General features: G+C 41.8%; 1 protein-coding gene across 3 annotated transcripts in view; it reads left to right on the top strand.

Moving 5' to 3' along the window:
• Positions 1-21,380, top strand: part of BEAN1 (brain expressed associated with NEDD4 1) — a 110,239-nt gene that overhangs the window by 10,097 nt on the left and 78,762 nt on the right. For 2 of the 3 annotated variants that reach the window (XM_072635921.1, XM_072635919.1), the window contains exon 2: positions 7,658-7,792. Coding sequence is in view for 1 of the 3 variants with exons in the window: in XM_072635919.1 (XP_072492020.1) it covers positions 7,658-7,792 (135 nt within the window). In the remaining 2 variants the exon portion in view is untranslated. Of the gene's footprint in view, positions 1-7,657; positions 7,793-21,380 lie in introns of those variants that run through there. The other variant, XM_072635920.1, reaches the window with a different exon arrangement.

Here is a 21,380-nt window from a genome sequence, read left to right on the forward strand (position 1 = left end):
CAGTTCTCAAACTTTCTGATCACAAAGCTCCTTCATACTCAAAAATTACTGAGGACCACTCAAAGAGCTTTGGTTAATGTAGGTTATACCTATCAATATGAATGTTTTAGAGATGAAAATATCTTAGCATTATTATAAAAATAGTTTTGACTTTATTGATGCCCTAAATGGGCCTCAAGGACCCCTGGAAATCCCTGGACCACATTTCAAAAGCCACTAGTATAGCCTATATGATGCGCTCTCCTCTCTACCTTTCAGGATGCATCCCTTCCTTTAAGGCATGGTTTAAGTGGCCTAGGTACCACCTCCTCCATGAAGCCTTCCTTTCTACTTACTGGGCACCAAGATATAGAAATGAAAGCTATGGAAATTTCTAGGACTCACACCATGAGTGAAAGAGTCACCAAGAGTTGGACACAACTGAACAACAACCAATTGCAGGCAGCTAGAAGGCACAGTGGATCGAGTGCTGAGCCTGGAGTCAGGAAGACTCATCTTCCTGAGTTCAAATCTGCACTCCAACACTTCCTGGCTGTGCGACACTGGGCAAGGCACTTATCCCTGTTTGCCTCAGTTTTCTCATCTGCAAAATGAGCTGGAGAAGAAAATGGCAAACCACTCCAGTACTTTGCAAAGCAAACCCCACATGGGGTCACAGAGAGTCAGACAAAACTGAATAACAACAGTGCCTATAGCCAAGAGTACAGATCACCAAAACTGAGGAAACCATCCTAGTCCATTGCATTGATTTGTCCTAGTCCTATGCATTGTTACCTTCATTTTTATCACCACATGCAAAAACCCACTCATCTACAAACTGACACACAAGAAGTAGAATCATAGGCTCTGAGAACTGGCAGGGCCATCAAAGAGCATCTAATCCAACCTCCTTTTATTACATTTTCTTAAGCTTCATGGAGGGGAAGTGAGTTACCCAAGGTTACACAGCTAGTTCATGCTAGAGCTGAGACTTGAACCCAGTCCCTCTAGGACCCCATGCCAGACTCCCAGGCCAGTGCTCTTTCCATTACACCATTCCATTTAATTCAACAATGAGTCATTCTACCTTGGCTCTAGCTATAACAAGAGACAAAGTGCTGGGTATACAAAGAGAAACCCAAAGCTATTCATGCCGCTCCAGGAGTTTATATTCTACCAATACATAGATGAGTAAATAAATACCAAGGGTTATGCAGTCATTATAAGAGTCATCCAAACTCACAATTGATTGTAACTGCCAGGATACATAATTGCAATTTTTATAATTAGCCTTTTGTTAAAAGAAGAAAAGAACATGTGGTTTGGCTTAAACAGCCTAGTACCGACATTGTCCACCATGTTTGGCCCAAGGCTCTTTGTCATTGACCGTTCTTTTTCTGTCACTGAATGGATAGGATATTGTCGTTGTGGCTCACCATTCTCCTTCACATCCAGGATTCCAATTTCTCAGAGGCCAGGGACGGTGTAATTATACACCTTTGTATCACACACAATACATGTGAAAGGCACCAAGGAATGGCAAGCTTTGAGTACCCTGTCACCCAAGTACAAGGAGTCAAGATTTTTAAAACAACTAAGATCATTTTTAAAAAGTTTTGTATTGAGTGCAAACACAGCAACTTCGTAAACGATTAAGCTAATTTTAAAAACAACTTCATTGAGTCGACAGATGGTGTCGGAGGAAACAATGACATTAATTCAAGAAATCTTTCATTAAGTTAAAAAGAGTGAGACTTTTATTTACTCAATTATTTTTTAACTCACTGGTTTTCAACTCAAAAAAGGATTTTTTAAAAAAATTTCTTCAGTGCTTTTTTATGGTATCATTCATAAGACTGCGAATTAGAGGACCTGGATTCTAGTACAGCTCTGCTACTTCTGTGTCATCTTAGGCAAGCCACATTCTCCTTTTGTACCTCAGTTTCCTCATCTGTAAAATAGAGATAATGGTAGCACCTACCTCCCAGGGCTGTTGTAAGGATAAAATAATATTTGTAAAATGCTTTGCAAATCTTAAAGAATTCTAGAAATGAAGTTGTTATTGTTGTGAATATCAAATGAGACAATGTATAGAAAGTGTTTCATAGCTATAGGATGCTATGTAACTGTAATTATTTTTGTTCTGGCCTGCATCAGGTCCTATCTGTCAGTTTTCCTGTATCCATCTGGATCTTTAAACCTTCATCCTCTTCTCAGTCACAGAACATAGAGATGAAAAGACATCTGATTCAGCTCTCTCATTTTATGGAAGTGAAAACTGGGCCTAGGCACTTGATCACACAGGTAATGAGGGGCAGGATCAAGAAACGAATCCAGGTGCTCTCTGAATCCATCATTCTTGCTCCCATAGCACCCTCCCTTTATTATTACAAGGCCCATTATATGGAGTGTGAGCCATAGAAATTTCTGTAGTCTTTATTTGTACATCAATGGTTAGGGGCCCAATCAGTAGAAAGGAAGATTTCATGGAAGGAGGCGGTGCCTGAGATAACAGCTCTTTTCCCAAAGGGCCCACTTGCATTTTACAGATCTTTTCCATTCTTGGCTTTTTTTTCTTCTTAAATTTAATGAGTCTTCATCCTCCCTTTGAAATGATAAAGAAAAGTTTATCGCCCACATGTGAAGTAAGACCAAATTATAGTGCCTTCTCTGGGGCCTCTCGAATGGTAATTCATTTACCCTCACTGAGAGCCATTTGTTTAATGTGGCCACATGTTCCACTATTACAAATTCTCTTCTTGCCAAGAAGCTTCATTTTACAGAGTGAAGGCTAGACTTGGATTTCTTAGGAGTTGTGAGGTAGCTAGGGACACCCCAAGTGCAAGAGAGGGAATGATGATAGTAGATAGCAAGTATATAGCTTTTTAAGTTTTGCAAGGTACTTTGCATAGTGCATCTCATCTCATCCTCCAATGCCCCTGGGAAGACAGTACTGTTATGATTCATGTTTTGCAGATGAGAAAACTGAGGCAGACAGGGTTAAGTGACTTGCTCAGGACCACACAACTAGTAAGTGTCAGAGTCTGGATTTGGACTCAGGTCCTCCAGGGCTGGTGCTCTATCCACTGTACCACCTAGTTGCCCAGGTACAGGTGATGCAAAAACCAGGACCTACGAGCTGTGAGGACTAGCACCCTGGAGTAGGGAGGTAAGCATATATGCAGGATATAGAATTCAAATTCTTGGATTTCTTCAGAGAAAGAACAAAGATGAGTTATCTCACTCAGAGCAGGGCCAACCAGTGCAGGGTGTTTAGACATATATCCCAAATACAGGAAGGTCAGGAAATGGAAGGGTAGAATTTGAATCAGGATGATTCAAACCAAATGATATAAACCAAAAAGGGAGGCCAGTTTGGTATCAGGGTGTCTTTACCAAGACCCAGTGGTCTAAGACTCCAAATTGGACAGAGATTTCTTGAGGCCAGAAGGTTGGATTCCAGTTCTTACATAAATTAAAATAATAATGATAATAGCTCCTCCTGGAACCCACCACCACATGGTTTTATTGGGTCACACCAATGATCAGAGGTCTTGGAGCCAACATGATCTCAACCTATTCTCAAATTTTAAATGGGTAAGAAGCCCAGCTCTCTTAGAGAATGCAGGTATGGAATGTGAGTGCCTAGTAGATTTGTCCTCTTAGAGAACAAAGAACATCAACAGCCTAGTGGGCAACTTTTGGTAAGGCTTAAGGTCTAGTAGGCAGCTAGGTGGCACAGCAGATAGAGCCCCGGGAAGGGTGTCAGGAAGACCTGAGTTCTAATCCTGCATCAAATATTTTCTAGCTCTGTGACCCTGGGCAAGTCAATTAACCTCTATTTGCCTTAATCCACTGAAGAAGGAAATGGCAAACCACTGCAGTATTTTACCACACAGACATTATGGTCCATGGGGTCACAAAAAGTCAGCAATGATTGAACAACTACAGGGTCTACAAAACACTTCATACATGTCATCTCATAGAAGGTCCCTTCCATGTTAATGAATTTATCATAAATACTTAACACCAAGGTTCTAATGGCTTAATTGGTTGCCCTTCCCCCCCATAAGTATGTGTATTTTCAAAAGGAGTCCAGGGAATATCAGAATCCCAGGGTTGAAAGGGACATCAGAAGACATCTAACCTATTACCTGGCTGAAGCTTGTATCCTCTCAGTAATACCTCCATCAAATCCCCCATCTCTCCTTACAAATTTCCAGTAACAGAAATCTCACACCCTACCAAGGCAGACCATTTGATGGTTGGACCCTTCTAATTTTGAAGAACTTTTCCTCCCTCTAACATCCACCCACTGGTCTGACTCCTGCTTCTCTCTTCCAATAAATACATTCCCCCAATGATGGAATTTTAGACACAGTGACTATTGTTGTCTGTCCTTCATTTTTGAAGAGGACTAGAGTCATCTTATGAGGGTGATACCCTGACATGAGAGTGAATTGAATTTAAGCAAGGCGGTCACAGTGATGCCTTGGGTCAAGAGATATTTGCAGGGAAGGGAACTAGGCAGCACATTTTAAAATCTACTGAATATAAATGACCAGTTTGAAAGATCTGAATTCAAATGTGGCCTCAGACACTGACTAGCTGTGTGACCCTGGGCAAATTATTTAATCCCTATTTGCCTCAGTTCCTTGTCTGTAAAATGGGGACACAATGGAGAAGGAAATGGCAAACCACTCCAGCTTCTTTGCCAAGAAAACCCCTTGGACAAAAAGGCTAGAGGGTATGTAGAGTGGGACACAGCCAAACAACCACACTTAGGCTATTTGTAATGGAAGCATCAAGTCTATATATCCTGATAAATCTTCCCCCTCTAAGATGATCATGAATGTCTCCTAGGTACAGTGTGAGAAAGCTGGGCCCTGCTCAGCCGTGAAATTCCCCTGAGTCACTTTTCCCCCTTCCTTTTCACTTCAGTTAAGAAGGGAGGGGGGACTTTGGTTGTTTAATTAGCATGGTACCTTTTTAAGTCTGCATTTCTAAGAGTCCCCTTGAGTGGAAGGCTGATGAACAAGGAAATGAGAGGGAAATGAAGCAGACTTTTCGTGTATATAACAGAACCACTTAATAGCTCAAAGTACTGCACGCTGAATTCCCCTTGTTAGGAAATCCAATTAGAGATGAGTCAGAGAGCGGGATGGAAGTACTCTCCTCCTGTACTTCAGCCACAAAATGAAGAAAGCTGAGCTCGGAGACCATGGACTCGTTCCCTCATGGCTCAGTGAAGGAAGTCAGTGACAGATACGTGGGACTTGAGCAAACACTGAGCAGCTATTTTCCACCAGCAGTTTCTGGTCTAATGAACGGTACACCAGACCGTGAGGCAGAACTAAAACCCAGGGCCCCCGATTATTCCCACCATCCAGTACTCCTCCCAGTACGGTTCCTAACATCCTCGATTGCATTCTAAGATTTTGTGAATGTGATTTTATCTTATCTTATCTAGGATCTTCATTAAGAGTATTGCAATGGGTGATGATCTCAAGGGCATCTGAGGTGTTTCAGGGACTGAAGCATTTGGTTTTTTCCTAACCCCCACTACAAGAATGAATGAATGAACTACTAGGTCAATCCCAGAGACTGGCATTGTTTGCGCTCTGACTCACCATCCCTAGCATCTGAAAGAGATCTGTGTGCCCTGAAGCAGGGAGGTCTGTTTTCCCTTGGCAAGACAGCTTTTACCTCCAGTGAGCATGACTGATTGTTAATTAAGTCCTTAGCACACAGATTAAATCAACATTTTCATCAGCTGCAGTTCACTTGGTGGTGTTGTACAAGTGACCACACTCCCAAATAAATAATCACCAAATTGCATTCTATTTTACACATTCGCACACTGCTCCAGGACATACCAGGAAGAATTGATTCAAATCTTTTAATGGTAGGGTTACAGAACATGGGCAGATTGTTGAAATGTTTTAAAATTCTGTTCTCTGCTTTTATGAGTTGCCCCAGGGGTGGCTGAACTTCCCAAAGTTTCTTTGCCTGGTTGGTTGTCATCCTTCCATTCTCAGAGGACCAAAATGATATCGCTATGTTGACATCCAGGTACAGTGTGTTGACTGGTTCATCAATATGAGCTCAGAAGGTTCTACCACAGGCCAGGCACAAGTGGTCCTTTTGGAGTGGAGATGTCTCAGAATTTGCACCTCTCACATTTCTTTTGAGCTGCTGCAGTTCTACTTTGCTCATAGGTACCATTTTTGATGAGCACACAACATGCTGGTTGGTTCTTTACCAGCAGCTCTCATAACACACAGTGGATTCCAAAGTTCTTCAGAGAGACCTTGAAAGTGTTTCTGGCAACAAAAATTCATGTACCAACTCTCCCTCCACTTTCATCTTGGTTTGTAGCCTTTTCAAGTTAAACAACCCTCATAAGATTCACAATTTTTGAGTCTAAAGGCTTTGTCTAGTGATCAGTTTGGTGACTGATCCCTGGGGACAGCTTGATACTGTTTGTATCTTTTATGGACTCATCATCCCGTAATTTGCCTCCTAATTATTTGTATATATTTAGCTTTCCAACTATAATGTGAATTTCTCAAAGCAAGGAATTATTTCATATGTTTTGATATAGTTGCTAGCACATGATAAATACCCAATAAATACTCATTATCCTAAGATACATGAGAGGCAGCATGGCAGAGTGGATTAGAGAACTGGCCAGTGAGCCAGGACACCCTGACCTGAAGCCCCACCTGTGACATATACCAGTCATGTGATCTTGAACAAGGCACCTGACCTTTTTTTAGTGCCCTAGACAATTCTCTAAGATCACAGTTTCAGAGCATGTCAGTTTGCATCAGCAGATGTAGATAAGGAGTTCCCTACATTAGTGAAACCATAGATCCTGTCAAAAAAAAATCCTAAAATGTATTTCATGTTGTCCAAATGAAAGTTAGCTATGGCTTAAAGAACTCATTGTGAAGGTCTGTGTGGGTGTGTGTGTTTGTGAGTGTGTGTAAGTGGGGACAGGGGGTGTTTATCCTCATGGGATCAGTCATGACTAGATATGACTAATAGTAGTAACCAGATTATATTCTCTTGGACATCCAGATGTCCAGCTCAGCAAAAATCCATAGCTGGTTTATTCCTATGCCCAGACCTAGGTCAGCTTTCCAAGGGGAAGAAGAAGATACTACCAGCTTGGGGAAAAAAAGGTGGGATTTAAGTTTAGTCTTAAAGAAAGCCAGGAAAACCAAAAGGCTGAGGTGAAGGAAAAGAATATTCCTTCTAGGAATGGAGGGTAGCTAATGCAAAGGCAAGGAGAGGGGAGATGGAGTGATGTCACAAATCTCTTGGAAATCAATCTGGGAGAGTCATGACCCTGGGCTATACCAGATGAGGGATACAAGGTTTAGAAGGAGTTAGTATCATGCAAAGCAACGAGCCAGATTGGGAGCTGGAACATCCCCAGGTTCTAAGCCTGATATGTGACTAAATAGCTGTATCACCTTGGGTGAGTGATTTAATCACTGAACCTCAGTTTCCTCATCTGTAAAGTCAGGAGTTGATACTAGATCATCCCTTGTATCCCAGCTGGCCAGCTCTGATGTTCTAGGACCATCATTCTGATGTTCTGTGTTTTTAAGGTTACTTCCAGTTAAGCAGAGGGATTAAACGCCACTGTTTTTGTCTCTGTGTCCTTCAGATGAGCAGAGCATCCTTCCGTGTAAGAAGGAGGAGCTGCAGTGTGACAACGGGCTGTGCTTGCTGAACTGGTTACGCTGTCACTACAAGAAGGACTGTAGTCGAGACTACATGTCCATCAAAATCACCTGCTCCAGTAAGTCCTCTTCCTCACCCCATCCCCTGAGGGTACCAACTTCTGAGCTCCAGGCGGCCTGGTATAGCACCTCACTCTCCACCCAGGGCCTGAATTGGATGCTTTGGGAAGAGGGCTGGTGTTTTTATGAAAGATATTGTGGATTTTGCCAAAGAATTAAATTAATCAAATAGCGAGTGCTCAGGGAGGAGAAAAAAAAGGAGACTTTTGTAGTATGGTAGAAAGAACACAGACATGAAACCAAAAGGCCCCAGCTCTGCTACTTTCTAAATGATGGGACCATGGACAAGTCATTTTACCTTCTGGGTCTCCAGTTCATCATCTCTAACAGCCCTTTGGACTTCTTGAATTGGATGTCCCATAAGCAGCATAAATTTAACAAGTCCAAAACAGGATTCATTATCCTCCTTCCCAGACCTTCCTCCCTTCCAAACTCCCCTATGACTGTCAAGGACATCACCAAGTACATCACCAGGCTCCCGACCTCACTATCCATCCTCAGCTCCTCCCTCGAACTCAGCCCCAAGTCTCATCATTCATACCTTCAAAGTATCATTTACATGTCCCCTTCTCAGTACTCATACAGGGACAACCTTAGTTCAGGCCTTCATCCCGGGTCACCTGGATTACTGCAATGGCTTTCTGCCTAATCTTCCTACCTCAAGTCTCTCCCAACCAAACCATGTGCCAGTCATCCACCAAAGTGATTTTTCTAAAGCACGTGTCTGACGGTGTCAGCTCCCTGCTCAGTGAACTTCAATATTCCCTGTTACCTACAGGATAAAATACAAAATTTTCTATTTCAAGTCTTCATCCTCCGGCCCCTTTCTACCTTCTTTAAACTTCATTACCCTTCACACACTCTAGAATCCATCTACAATGGCCTACTTACAATCCCTTGAACACAGAAAATGAGATAATATTTGGAAAGCACTTAGCAGAGTGCCTGGCATACAATAGATGCTTTATAAATGCTAGCTACTGTAGCTTTTTTAATACTATTAATATTATTCATGTTGTAATTATTTTTACTATTATTACTATCTCCCTTATCCTTACCTTTGCACTTGCAAAAGCCCCCCCATACCCAGAATATTCTGCTTCCTGAACCTCAGCATTTTAGTTTTCCCAGCTCAGCTCAAATCTCACCTCCATAGAAGGCTTTTATTGGTGCCCTCCCCATCGTGATAGTGCCTAGTAGAGACAAGCTGGTGGTACAGCAAATAGAGTGCTGGTTCTGGAGGTAGGACAGACCTAAGTTCAAATCTGGCCTCAGATACTTACTAACTCTGTGACTCTTGGCAAGTCACTTAACCACTGTTTCTCTTAGTTTCTTCATCTGTAAAATGGGGATAACAGTAGCACCTACCTCTCAGAGTTATTGTGAGGATAAAATGAGATGATATTTGTAAAGTATTTTCAAACCTTAAAGCATTATAAAAAATGCTAGATATTGTTGTCATTCTTTTCTCAAGTTACTTTCAGCTACTCCCCCTCTCTCTGTATGTATATATGTATATTTATATATATACATATAATACATGCACATGTAAATGCACATATATATCAAACACACATCATTTTACATGTTGCCTCCCAATTAGAATATATGTGCGTATAAACATACACACATACGTGTATATATAATACATCCATATGTAAGTGCACATATATATAAATCAAACATACATCATTTCTACATGTTGCCTCCCCATTAGTATGTACTCCTCTTGATCGCAGAGATCATGTTTTTGGCTTTTCGTGTATTGTATCCCATAATAAGTGCTTTGTAAGTAAGTTTGTTGACCAACTGGGCAACTGACTAGTCTATAAAGTGGGCACAGTAATATCTTCATTACCTATCTCACTGGGTTCTGTGTGGATCAAAAGATAATCAATGCTGAAGCTCTAAATTATACAGCATGGACAAGTAGAACAGAGGGGTCACCCTATGGCTTCATGCTCCATTCAGGAGTAGCCTTGGGTAGAGACAGACTGAAGATCCAGGTAAGGTTTGGCAGGACATCAGCCCTACCGCTCCATCAGGGGCACGGGGATTTCTCCTGGAGTTGTTGGGCAGCAAACACTGAACCAGCCCTTTCTGAAGCCACACTGGCTCTCAGGTTAGTGGCCATCTTCCAAGGAAAGGATCAGCCTATTAAAGAGGATTCTGGTAAGAATCTTGCGGGCAGTGACCTTCCCCCTTCGCCCCCCCCATATTGTCACAAGATGATCTATTTCCTTTTCCTTTACAGAGATGGACAATAGAAGCTTCCTTAATTTTCAATTTAATCTGCATTTTTACCATTTTCTCCAGCACTTTCTTAACTCCAACAAAAGAGTGTCTGAAGCCCTAATAACAGCGTTTGGATAGCTTTTGAAGTTTTGCAAAGTGTTTTACATATGATATCTCAGTTAATCCTCACAACAACCCTGTGAGATAGGTGCTATTATTATTCCCATTTTACAGATGAGAAAACTGAGGCTGAGAGCAGTTAGGTAGCTCGCCCAGGGTCACACAATTAATAAGTGTCATATTCATGTCTCCCTGACTCCAAGCCCAGAACTTTTCCCATTACAGCACCTGGCTGCCCTTATCTTCCAAATGTCCCAGGAAACACCAGGAACTGTTTACATCATTTGAGATCTGGACCCAATCCATAGATCCTTTTAAATAACAACTATAACAACAAGTTATGTTCATGTAAAGGCAGTACGGTGCAGTGGGCAGACTACTGGGAAGACCTGGGTACAAATCCTACCTCAGACATCTACTAGCTGTATGAACTTGGACAAGCCATTTAACCTCTGCATACCTCAAATAATTCCCTAAGATTTAAGGCAGTGGTGTGGTGGCAAAAGTATTGGACTTGGAGTCAGGGGATTTGGATTCACATTCTAGCTTTATAACTTAAGTGTTAAGTGACCCTGAACAATAACCTCAAAATCCTCTCTGGGTCTTAGTTATCTCATCTGTAAAAGGAGGGATTTAAGCAAGATGAACTTTAAGGGTTCAGTCCCACTCTAAATCCATGATCCTATGACCTGCTAAGTCACACAGAGAGGTTGTAACCTTGACTGGTGGAGTGAATTCCCACGCTAGGAGTGTTTATGATGTGGAAATTACACGTTCTTTCATTTATATATGTATAATATTTAATACTTTGAAGTGAGTGTCTAGGCAGAACAGGGGATGGAGCACTGGACTTGAAATCAGGAAGTCTCATCTTCCTGAGCTTAAATCTGGCCTCAGACATTTACTTATTGTAGCTGTGATCCTGAGCAAGTCAGTTAATCCTGTTTGCCTCAGCCAACCACTCCAGTATCTTTGCCAAGAAAACTCCAAATGGGGTCAGGAAGAGTCAAACATGATTCAAACAACTGAACAGTAGCAAACTTTGGAACACTCTTGTAGAATCAGAAGATGCCAAAGCTGGAAAGGGTCTAACACTTGGAATGGTAAGTAGAACACACTGTACAGACTCTTAAGAATTGGAAGGAGGCTTGAAATGTACTGTTTTAATTGAAAGTGACCTGACGCATAGTAGGTGGTTAATAAACATTGATTGATTGATAGTCTCTTAGAATATAGTGTTACCTTGGGATGCAAGGGGTGTTAAGGGAGGACTGGTGCTTCTGATATAAGGGCTTGCTGAGCCCTTTTCAGGGCTGCTCATGTGCCTTTAGAGTCCACTTTCATTCACCCAACTCTCACCTGTGGTTTTGAGTAGACATAGCATGCACAGAGGCCACACCCCAGTAAATCATCTTAGCAGATGGGATAAGCCAGGTTGAGGGTAACCAACAGGTCTCAAACCTGTCAGTGAGTTAGAGGGGTGTTTACCCCCAAGCATGTAAAACTTTCCCAGTAGAATGGGTGGATAAGAACAATTTATTCCAATGACCATGGAGGAGGTTGAAGGAGGCACTAGAGCTTGGTCAGACATTGAAGACGTCAACATCATCCCCTCCATCCCAGTTCACCTCTGGTAATCTTGACTTTTGTCTTGCCACTGGACTTCAATGGGAAGAGAGAGTAAGGCTGATGACTTTGTGCAACTCTGCCTCACTTAAATCCAATTCACATATAAGTCAAGACATTAACCTCTCGATGTCATTGGTCCTCTTCGAAACAAAAGACGAACAACAATAACACCTTAGATACGACCTTAGAAAACAGAATGTCAGAGCTTAGAGACTAATCCAACCTCTTCATTTTGCCATACAGGTAACTAAGGTCCAAAGAGTTAAGTAAGCCAGGACATGAATCCAGTTCTCTTGACTGAGCTTGGTATATTTTTTACTATCACACTTACCTTATTTCATTCTCATGATCATTTTGTGAATTAGGTAGAGGTAGAACATTTCCATAAATTTTGAAATTTTGGCACAGAGAGAAAAGGAAGGTGCATTGGGAGCAAAATATATGCATTTATGTTGGTGATCTCTACCTCTAAAGCAAGAGTTTTTACAATATTGTGGGTGTGTCCTAGGACCATTGACACTTCAGGAAAATCTATGATCCCCTCATCAGAATTATGTTTTTAAATGCACAAAATAAACTACATAGGATTATAAATTATGGGCAGTTAGGGGGTACAGTGAATAGAGTGTCAGACCTGGCATCAAAAAGATAAGTCTCTCTGAGTCCAAACGTGGCTTCAGATACTTACTAACTGTGTGATCCTGAGCAAGTCATTTCACTCTGTTTGTCTCAGTTTTCTCATCTATAAAAATGAGCTGAAGAAGGAAATGGCAAACCACTCCATTATCTTTGCCAAGAAAATCCCCAGTGGGGTCACACAGTCAGACATGACTGAAATGACTAAACAACAATAAAATAAAGGAAAGCCAAGGTTAGCGAAAAATCAAGATGTCATTTTTTCCCATTCAAGTAGATGGAGTCCCTGAAATTTTCCCATTAAGGATCCTGCTCAAAAGGAAAAGATCTATTTGTACAAAAATATTTATAGCAGCTCTTTTTGTGGTGGCTAAGAATTGGAAATCAAAGGGATGCCCATCAATTGGGGAATGAATGGATAGACTGTGGTATATGACAGTGATGGAATGTTATTATGCTATAAGAAATGACATGCAGGATGATTTCAGAAAAACCTGGAAAGATTTACATGAACTAGTGCAAAGTGAAAAGAATAGGACCAGGAGAATGTTGTACACGTAACAATAATGTTGTACAACGAAGGACTATGAATGACTTAACTATTCTCAGCCATACAATGATCCAAGACAATCTCAAAGTACTCACAATGAATCATACTATCCACCTCCAGAGAAAGAACTGATATTGTCTGAATACAGACTGAAGCATGCTATTTTTTCACTCTTTCATTTTTTTCTTTTACTCAAGTCTTCTTGTACAAAATGACGAATATGGAGATGTTTTGCGTGATTACCTATATATATTGTATATATATACAATATGTATAACCTATATTGGATTGTTTGCCATATCAGGGAGGGGAGAGAAGAAGGAAAGAGAGAGGAATAGAATCTGGAACTTGAAACTATTTTTTTTAATGTAAAAAAATTATTTTAACATGTAATTGAAGAAAAGTTCTTTAAAGATTTCCAACTCTAAAGTAGCTTTTGGAATTTTTTTGTAATCAATAGTAATAGTAATTTGTATTTACATGGTGTTTTAAGGTTTTTAAGGTGTTATATGCACACATATATACACACATTTATGCACATATATGTGTATATCCGTGTATGTGTATTTGGTATGCATGTATGGGTATATGTGGTAGCGCTGTGGATAGAGTGGCAAACCTAGAATCAGGAAGACTTATTTTCCTGAGTTCAAATCTGTCCTCAAACACTAGCTGCGTGACCCCAGGCAGGTCACTTCACCCTATTTGCCTCAGTTTCCTCATCTGTAAAATGAGTTGAAGAAGGAAATGGCAAATCACACTAGTATTTTTGCCAGTAAAATTCCAAATGGGGTCACCAAGAGTCAGACACGGCTGAAAATGATCAAGCAACAACAAACACAAGTATATATATTTATACTTTGCACATCTCTGCTTCACTGAAATCCAATTCACATGGAAGTCAAGATATCAGCTTCACGATGTCGTTGGTCCTCTGTAAGAGCATAGGATGGATACAACAATAAGTGTGTATATATGTGTAAGTGTGCGTGTTTGTGTGTGTGTGTGTGTTTGTATGTGTGAATGAGTATATGTAAACAGCATTTAGTACAGTTTTTTAAGTACGCTAAGATGCAACATTGTGTAGGGGGTTGTACACATATGCACTTGAACACATGTACGTACATGTGTTCATCCGGCCTTTGCAGCAACCCTCTGAGGTGCCATTACTGGCCCCATTCTACAGAAGAGAAAACTGACTGAACAACAAAAAGGTGAAGTGGGCTCCATAGGGTCACACAGCAAAGTGTCTGAGATAGGAAGCCAGCTCTATCTGAAAGTCCAGTGTTCCATCCACTATACCACCCAGCTACTTCTAGATAGCCTTTAAGTTCCCTTTCAATTCCTAAAAATGTTTTTGTTTCTTTTTTTTTAAAAATTTACTAATTGCGTTTTTAATTTTTTAAAAATTTCCACATTTTTTCCTCAGTATGGTTTGGAAATGAGAGGAAGGCAAACTTTTTCTTATATACAAAGCTCCTTTTGTTTTCCCTTGGTCTTTGTTGTATCTGGAGACTTGTAGGGAAGGTATTATTCTCACTATTTGCCAAAGAGATGAAAGGAAGAGAAAATCTTCCAGAAATGCTGCAGGAGCCCTTTTCTAGAGGGAAGCCAAGGAAAGATGGGAGAGAGAATAACCAGAATTGCCAACTATCTCTTAGACAAGTGTTTACCAGGTTGGCTGGATATTTTCACAGCTCTGCAGACCTGTTGTAATTGTCCGCACCAGGATAAACAGCTCAGCTGCTTTGGAGAAGGAAAATGGAGGGAAGGAGGAAGAGAACTGAGCAGTCCTCCTCCACCTTGAAATGAGCATTAAGACTTCCTGGGCCTGGCCAGGCCAGAAGGACAAGGTTGGCAGCATTCATTGCATCCAAGTCAGCCTGACTGGCCTTGGCGCCATTCCCCAGAAGGAGCCTCTGACCTTATTTTCATAGTCAATCTCCTCTTCCAAGGTCGTCTTTAAAATAAGATTATGTTTCCCCAGCACTCACAGTGAAGAGGGTGGAGGCCCAGGGCAGAGGGAGATATGATAGTAGCATAAACCAAGGAGGAAAAAAGAAAAATTGATTTGCCCCTAGAATGAAGTTTTGACCCTCAACAGAAAGTAAAAGGAAGTGCCAAGTCTCCGGGATATCCATTAATGACAGAATGAATTAATAAGCAGGCATCTGTATACTAAGCTCAGAGTCGGGAGAAATGGATTAATGTCTAGACTCCCTTAACTCTTTGGGCCTCAGTTTTCTTAAATGAAAAATGAAGAGGCTGGATTAGATAATCTCTAAACTCTGACATTCTATGTTCTAAGGTAACACTATATTCAATCAATCAAAAAATATTCAATCAATCAATTTTTGTTAATGACCTACTATGTGCCATATCACTCTCAACCCTTAACACTACGTTTTGAGGTTTCTTCCAACTCCTAAGAGTCTATGTTCTATCTACCATTCTAAGTGTTAAGGCCCTTTCCAGCTTTGACAATCTCAGGTCCTAGGAGAGTGCATCAAAATATTAAACACTGTATGTATGTAAATGAAAGACCTGTGATTTCTACAGCATGAAGAATCCTAGCATGGGAATCTCCTCCACCAATGAAGATTGCATCCTATTTGTATGACTCAGCAGATCATTGGATCATGGATTTAGAGTGGGAAGGAGCCCCTAAAGGTCATTTTGTCCAAATCCCTCCTTTACAGATGGGGCAGCTAGCCAGTACAGTGGATAGAGGGCCAGACCTGGAGTCCAAAAGATTCCTCTTCCTGAGTTCAAATTTGACCTCAGACATTTCCTAGCTTTGTGACCCTGGACAAGTCCTTTAAGCCTGTTTGCCTCAGTTTCCTCATCTGTAAAATGAACTGGAGAAGGAAATGGCAAACCACTCCAGAATCTCTGCCAAAAAACCTCCAAAAAGGAGTCATGAAGAGTCAGGCATGACTGAAATGACTGAACAACAACAAAATACTGTCCTTTACAATTCCCCCCATGTACACACCAGTCTCTTTACCCTATATCTCTCCCTGATCATTAAATTCTAGCCATAGCTTCTTCAGGCTTTTTGTTTTCACGGGGAGGAGAAGAAGGGGACCTTCTCCATTTAATATGTATAAGGATTAGAGCTGAATAGGATAGGGAGGGCAAGTAGAGATGCTGGGACTTTCCACTTAATTATTTTTCATCTCTGCCCCATTCACTCCATAGGGAGCCCAAGGGGCTGGAAGGATCTGAAGGCAACCCCAGGACATAGGAGTGTAGAAAGGAAATGAATTTTAGTCCAAATTAATCCTACTGTTCTCAAGTAGGAACAGAACTGTAGACCTTCAGAACTGGGAGGCAGCTAGTCCAGCCTTCCAGTTCAAAAACCTGTTTTATAGCAACACTTACAGTCATCCTCCATCCTCTGCCAGAATACTTCCAGTGACAGAGAACTCTCTACCCTTGAAGTGGTAGGTGGCAAATGATTCCATTTTCTAACAGTTCTGAAATTTCATCTTCCATCTCAGGCTCCAAGAAAGGGTGTACCCCCCCAATTACTGTTTTTGGTCAATTTCTCTTCTCCTGGTGCTCTCCTCTACTCCCATGGGTTCATCGATCACCTCTAAGCTGATAACTCCCCAATCTATATATCCAGAACTAATCTTTCTCACCTGAACTCCACCCACACATTTCCAAACGACTGCTATCATTCAGTTCCGTCAAGATATACCGCCAGTTCAGTTCTTACGAACAAACATTTCCTAGTGCCTACTATGTGTAAGAAGAATGTACATGATGGGAATATGAAAACCGAAGGGCAAAGCTCCTTCTTCTCAGCGAGTGTAGTTTCTGTCAACCCCTCAGACTTAAGTGTCTAAAATAGGACTCTCCATCTTCCTCCGAAAACCTGCCCTGCCTCCAAATTTCCTACAATCATCCCAATCACTCAGGCCCCAAGCCTATGAGCTATCTCTGCCTCTCCCTTCTCCCCACTCCCCCTCCTTCCACTAAGCCTTGTTTTTTCTACCTCTCTGGAATCCCACTTTTCCTCTCGCATGGGCACTGGCCAAGGTTGGGCCTTTATTGCCTATTCTCTGGACCAGTGTGATAGAACTTTAATTAAATCTTCCAGCCTCCAGGCTCCCTTCCATCCCCAGCTGATTTTTCACCATGGCCCACCCTGATCAGAATCCTTCTTTGGCTCATCATTGATTCTAAGATAAATTCCAGACTTCTTTGACATTGGAGGCCCTCCCTCTACATCCTGAGTCCAGCCCACCCTTCTAGACTTACTCCATATTTTTTACTTTCTCATATTCTATGCCAGTCAGACCAAATTATTAGCTGTTTCTCTATCTTATCCAATCCTCTTTTATCATCCTGCACTCTTCCTGTTGCTCAGCTGCATTCTCCCCGACTCCTACCCTTACGTGCCCCTTTATCATTGGTGAATTCCTATCAAATTACTTTTTGAGGAAGGACCCAAACCAGCCATGCATCATTCTTTGGACTCTATCCATGCCTCTGCTCAGATACCCCCTCCTTATTTTTCAGCTCTCTTCCTCCTTCATGTATAAACTCTCTGAGGATTTGCCTTTTTTTTAAAGCTTATATTATCCCCAGCACTTAGTACAGTACCTGGCACTAATCAGTAATGTACAATAACTAATAATAAATGAGAATTTAATAAATGTTTATTGACTTGGCTGGTGCTGTGCAAATCATCTCTCATACCAATAATACACTCAATTATGATTTCGGCCTGTTCAAATTCTCTTTCAGAGCCCAGCTCAAGGCTATTCCATAAAGCCTTGACTGTCTCTCTGCCTCGGAGGAAAGGTCCTCTACCATCTCAAATATTTTTAGAACATTTTCCATGACTCTTTCCTTTGCCACCATCTTCTACCACGTATCATACCAATCTATCTATATGTTTTAATCTTCCTAATAGAGTATAAATTCTTTCAGAATAGAGTTTATGTCATTTTCTGTCTTTCTATATCCAGGGCTCATCAGAGGTCTTTAAACAATTAATTAATTTTTATTGAAATATGATTCTGTCATTTTCCTGCCTTGGTCATAGTTCTTCCCTCAGGCCACAGGTTATGTAGGCATACTCTAGAGTCACAAAACAAGTGTTTTTCCCTCATCCACTTAACAGTTATTCAGATATTGGGAGCCATCAATAGTGTCATTCCCCAACATCCCCCCAAATTAGAACTAGGAGGGACTTTGCTTTAGTTCAAACCATTTCATTTACAAATTTGGAAACTGAGGCAGAGAGGCAGTAACCATCCAAAGTGACTGCTCAGATAGTAAAGTAGAAGAGATTCAAACCTAGATTCTCTGACTCCACATTCAGCTGCCTTTTCACTAGATAGCACACTGCCTCTCTATTCTATCATGCACAGAAACCACTCCCAGGAGAGAGCTATCTGATGTGTTTCCCAGAGGAGAAGAGCCCACAGGTCCCACCCCTCACCAGGAGAATTTTCTCCTTGTCACTGACAGTTGTGACCAAATAAAGGAGTCTTCTAGTCTGTTTCAAGTCAAGGGCTCTGTGCCAACTGTGACCAGGTCCTTTTGTGGAGTTTGGAGAGAGTGTTATCGCTGATCCCCTGTAGCAGGTAGCTCAGGCTCACCATGTTGACAGGCATGTGAACAGCTCAACTTACCTCTGTCTAAAGGTTCTGGATGGAACTGTGAACACCTGGTGCCCTAGTCACCTCTGCAAGAGATCTACATTCCCATTCTCAGGTCTACAAAGAGCCTGCTTCCTTATCCAGACATCCAGAATATGTTGCCAGGATACCAGAGTCAACAGTCCCTGACATTTCTTTGATTCCTTGAATCAAATCACCTTGTCTCCTTGAAACTATAACTTTTACTCCATAGCTGTCAGTGTGAAAACAACCTTGAGGCTCCAAGAGTACATGCACCTGACAAAGAAATAACAAACTCACACACACACACACACACACACACACACACACACACACGTACACATACATACCCTCACATGCACACCTCACATCATACACATTGTCCTTCATATTTAAAGAAGACCAAACAGCATCACGATGTTGGGGTCAAGGTAGCGTCTACCTGTGGCTGATCAGACCAATACAAGCTTGGAGGCTCTCACAGGTCGGGCACAAAGAGTCCACATGAACATTTGAAGTGGAAATGTCTCTCAATTGATGCATCTCACGTTTCATTTGTACTACCCGGATTCTGCTTTGCTTATAAAATACAGCATCACCTTTGATGCAGGCACAGCATGCTGGGCAGTCCTGTGCCAGTGTCTCCTGTCTCCCGCAGTCGATTCCAGAGTTCTTCAGAGAGACCTTGAGATCAACCTTACATTGCTTCCGCTCTCCATTTGAGCGCTAGCTTTGTGTGAGTTCTCCATAAAATTATCATTTAGGCAAACATACACTTGGCATTTGAACAATGAGGCCACACACTTGGTGAAAACCACCTCCACAAAATCATGACAGTGAGCAGGGCTTAGAGGAGTGTACCAGGGGCAAGAACATACCCTGCTAATTGGAAGCCATTGAAGTGAGGCTGTCTACCTGTGTTAAAGATTCCTGGTGCTAGTGATCTGACAAATCAGCCTTCTCAGCCTTTCTAAGAGAAGTTACTACAAGGTCAGAAATCCTTTCTAACTCCACAGTCAGATCACTTACATGAGGTCATGTGCCCTGGAGAATTGTGCCCCAATAGCATCTGGGATTCCTCCCTCACATGGGCTTCAGTATTTTCTAGTTCCATGGAAGGTCAAATCATAAAGTCCAGTCCTCCCCTGTAAAATGAGGATGAGACTGAGGATCAGAGTGGCTAAGTGACTTGTCCACAGACATGCTTCTACTAAGTGTCAGAGCCAGACTCAAACCCCTGGTCTTCCAACTCAAAGACTGGCATCTTTTCCACCATACTGCACTTTCTCCCACCTACAGCACACACATGAGCCATGTGCAAATCCCTCTGACAACCAAGAAATACCCAAGGAAGAGAATGTTCTGTCTTCACATTTCTAACCTGTAGGTAGGGTTCCCCACTTGTCTGTCTGTGGGTATTGAGAAAAAAATCTGGGAGTAGAATTGAATAAGTCACATTGCTAAAAGATGATTACCACAGATGAAAACTGGCCCCTAACTTGACGTTTGTCATAGAGTTTCAATGAAGCTATACCCATCTATACTATTGAGGGAAGATACCTAAGGAAGAAGGCCGAGCTCTCTCATCCTCTTGGGCAGTTCTGGTACAATGACTAGAGAGAAGCAAAGAGAGACAAGAACAGCTGTTTGTGTGTTTCTCTGCTGTCTGCACAAAGACAGATTGCCGTCCTTGTCCTTTCTATGCAACATGACATTCGGTGATGGAAAACACCCAGTGGACACTAACAGATGGCTCGGGTACAGGCCTGCTCTGCTAGAGCAGAGAGCTTCTCTGCTTCAGGGCCCTTCACCCCAGGGACTTTTCCATGGTGACCACAAGATTGTCTTGTGTCATTATTCTTTACTCATCCACTTCCAAGCCTTGCTGACCAGTAATCTACAGAGCAGTGTGCTTGAGAGAGAGAACGTGAGTGAGCTTGGGTGAAGGCCATGCTAGTAAAATTTTCCACCTTACTACTGTCCAGTGGCCATCACCCACTTTGTGAGTTGGTCTCATACCTTCCAACTGGTCAGTCTCCCTCCAGTTGATTCCCCTGTTCCTCCCCCCGCCACCTTGGCAGCTGAGGGCTTTGCTTCATATTTAACTGAAAAAAAGAGAAATTATTCTTCTTAATCTCCGCCTTCTCCCCTCCTCTACATCCAAACCATCCCCTTAATATCATCCCTTTTTCTTTCTACTTTACTTCTATCTAACGAAGAGATGACCCTTCTCTCCACTTCTCACCCATCTTCTCTAGCAGATTCTCCCCACGGTCCTTCGGTCTCTCTGTATATACTAGAATCTCGGTGTCAGCTGATAATGCCCTGAATTTGGCATCAAGAAGACCAGACTTTGCCACTTAACAGTTGTATGACCCTGGGAAAGCCATTTTACTTCTCTCAACTTCGGTTTCCTCATCTGTAAAATAAGGATATTAAAGCACCTACCTCCCGAGATTGTTGTGAGATTCAAATAAGATAGCATACTTTAAACATTTTGTAAGAAATCTTGAAGTGCTATATAAATGCTGCCTCTCATTATTATACGTATTCCTTCTTTGCTGCCTAACAAACAACCCTACCATAGGCACACACTATCATCCTCTTACCTCTCTTCTCTTTCAAAGCCAGACTACTAGGAAAGGCTGTCTTGACTCTGTCTCCTCTCCTCTCACTCTCTCCTCCACCTTTTGGCAGTGTGGATTCTGACCTCATCACTCAGATGAAGTAGTTGTGTCTCTGAAGTTACCACCAATCTCTTAATTGTCAGATGAGATG

Source organism: Notamacropus eugenii, chromosome 1, assembly GCF_028372415.1.
Source record: "Notamacropus eugenii isolate mMacEug1 chromosome 1, mMacEug1.pri_v2, whole genome shotgun sequence".
In the NCBI taxonomy this organism is placed as follows: Eukaryota; Metazoa; Chordata; class Mammalia; order Diprotodontia; family Macropodidae; genus Notamacropus; species Notamacropus eugenii.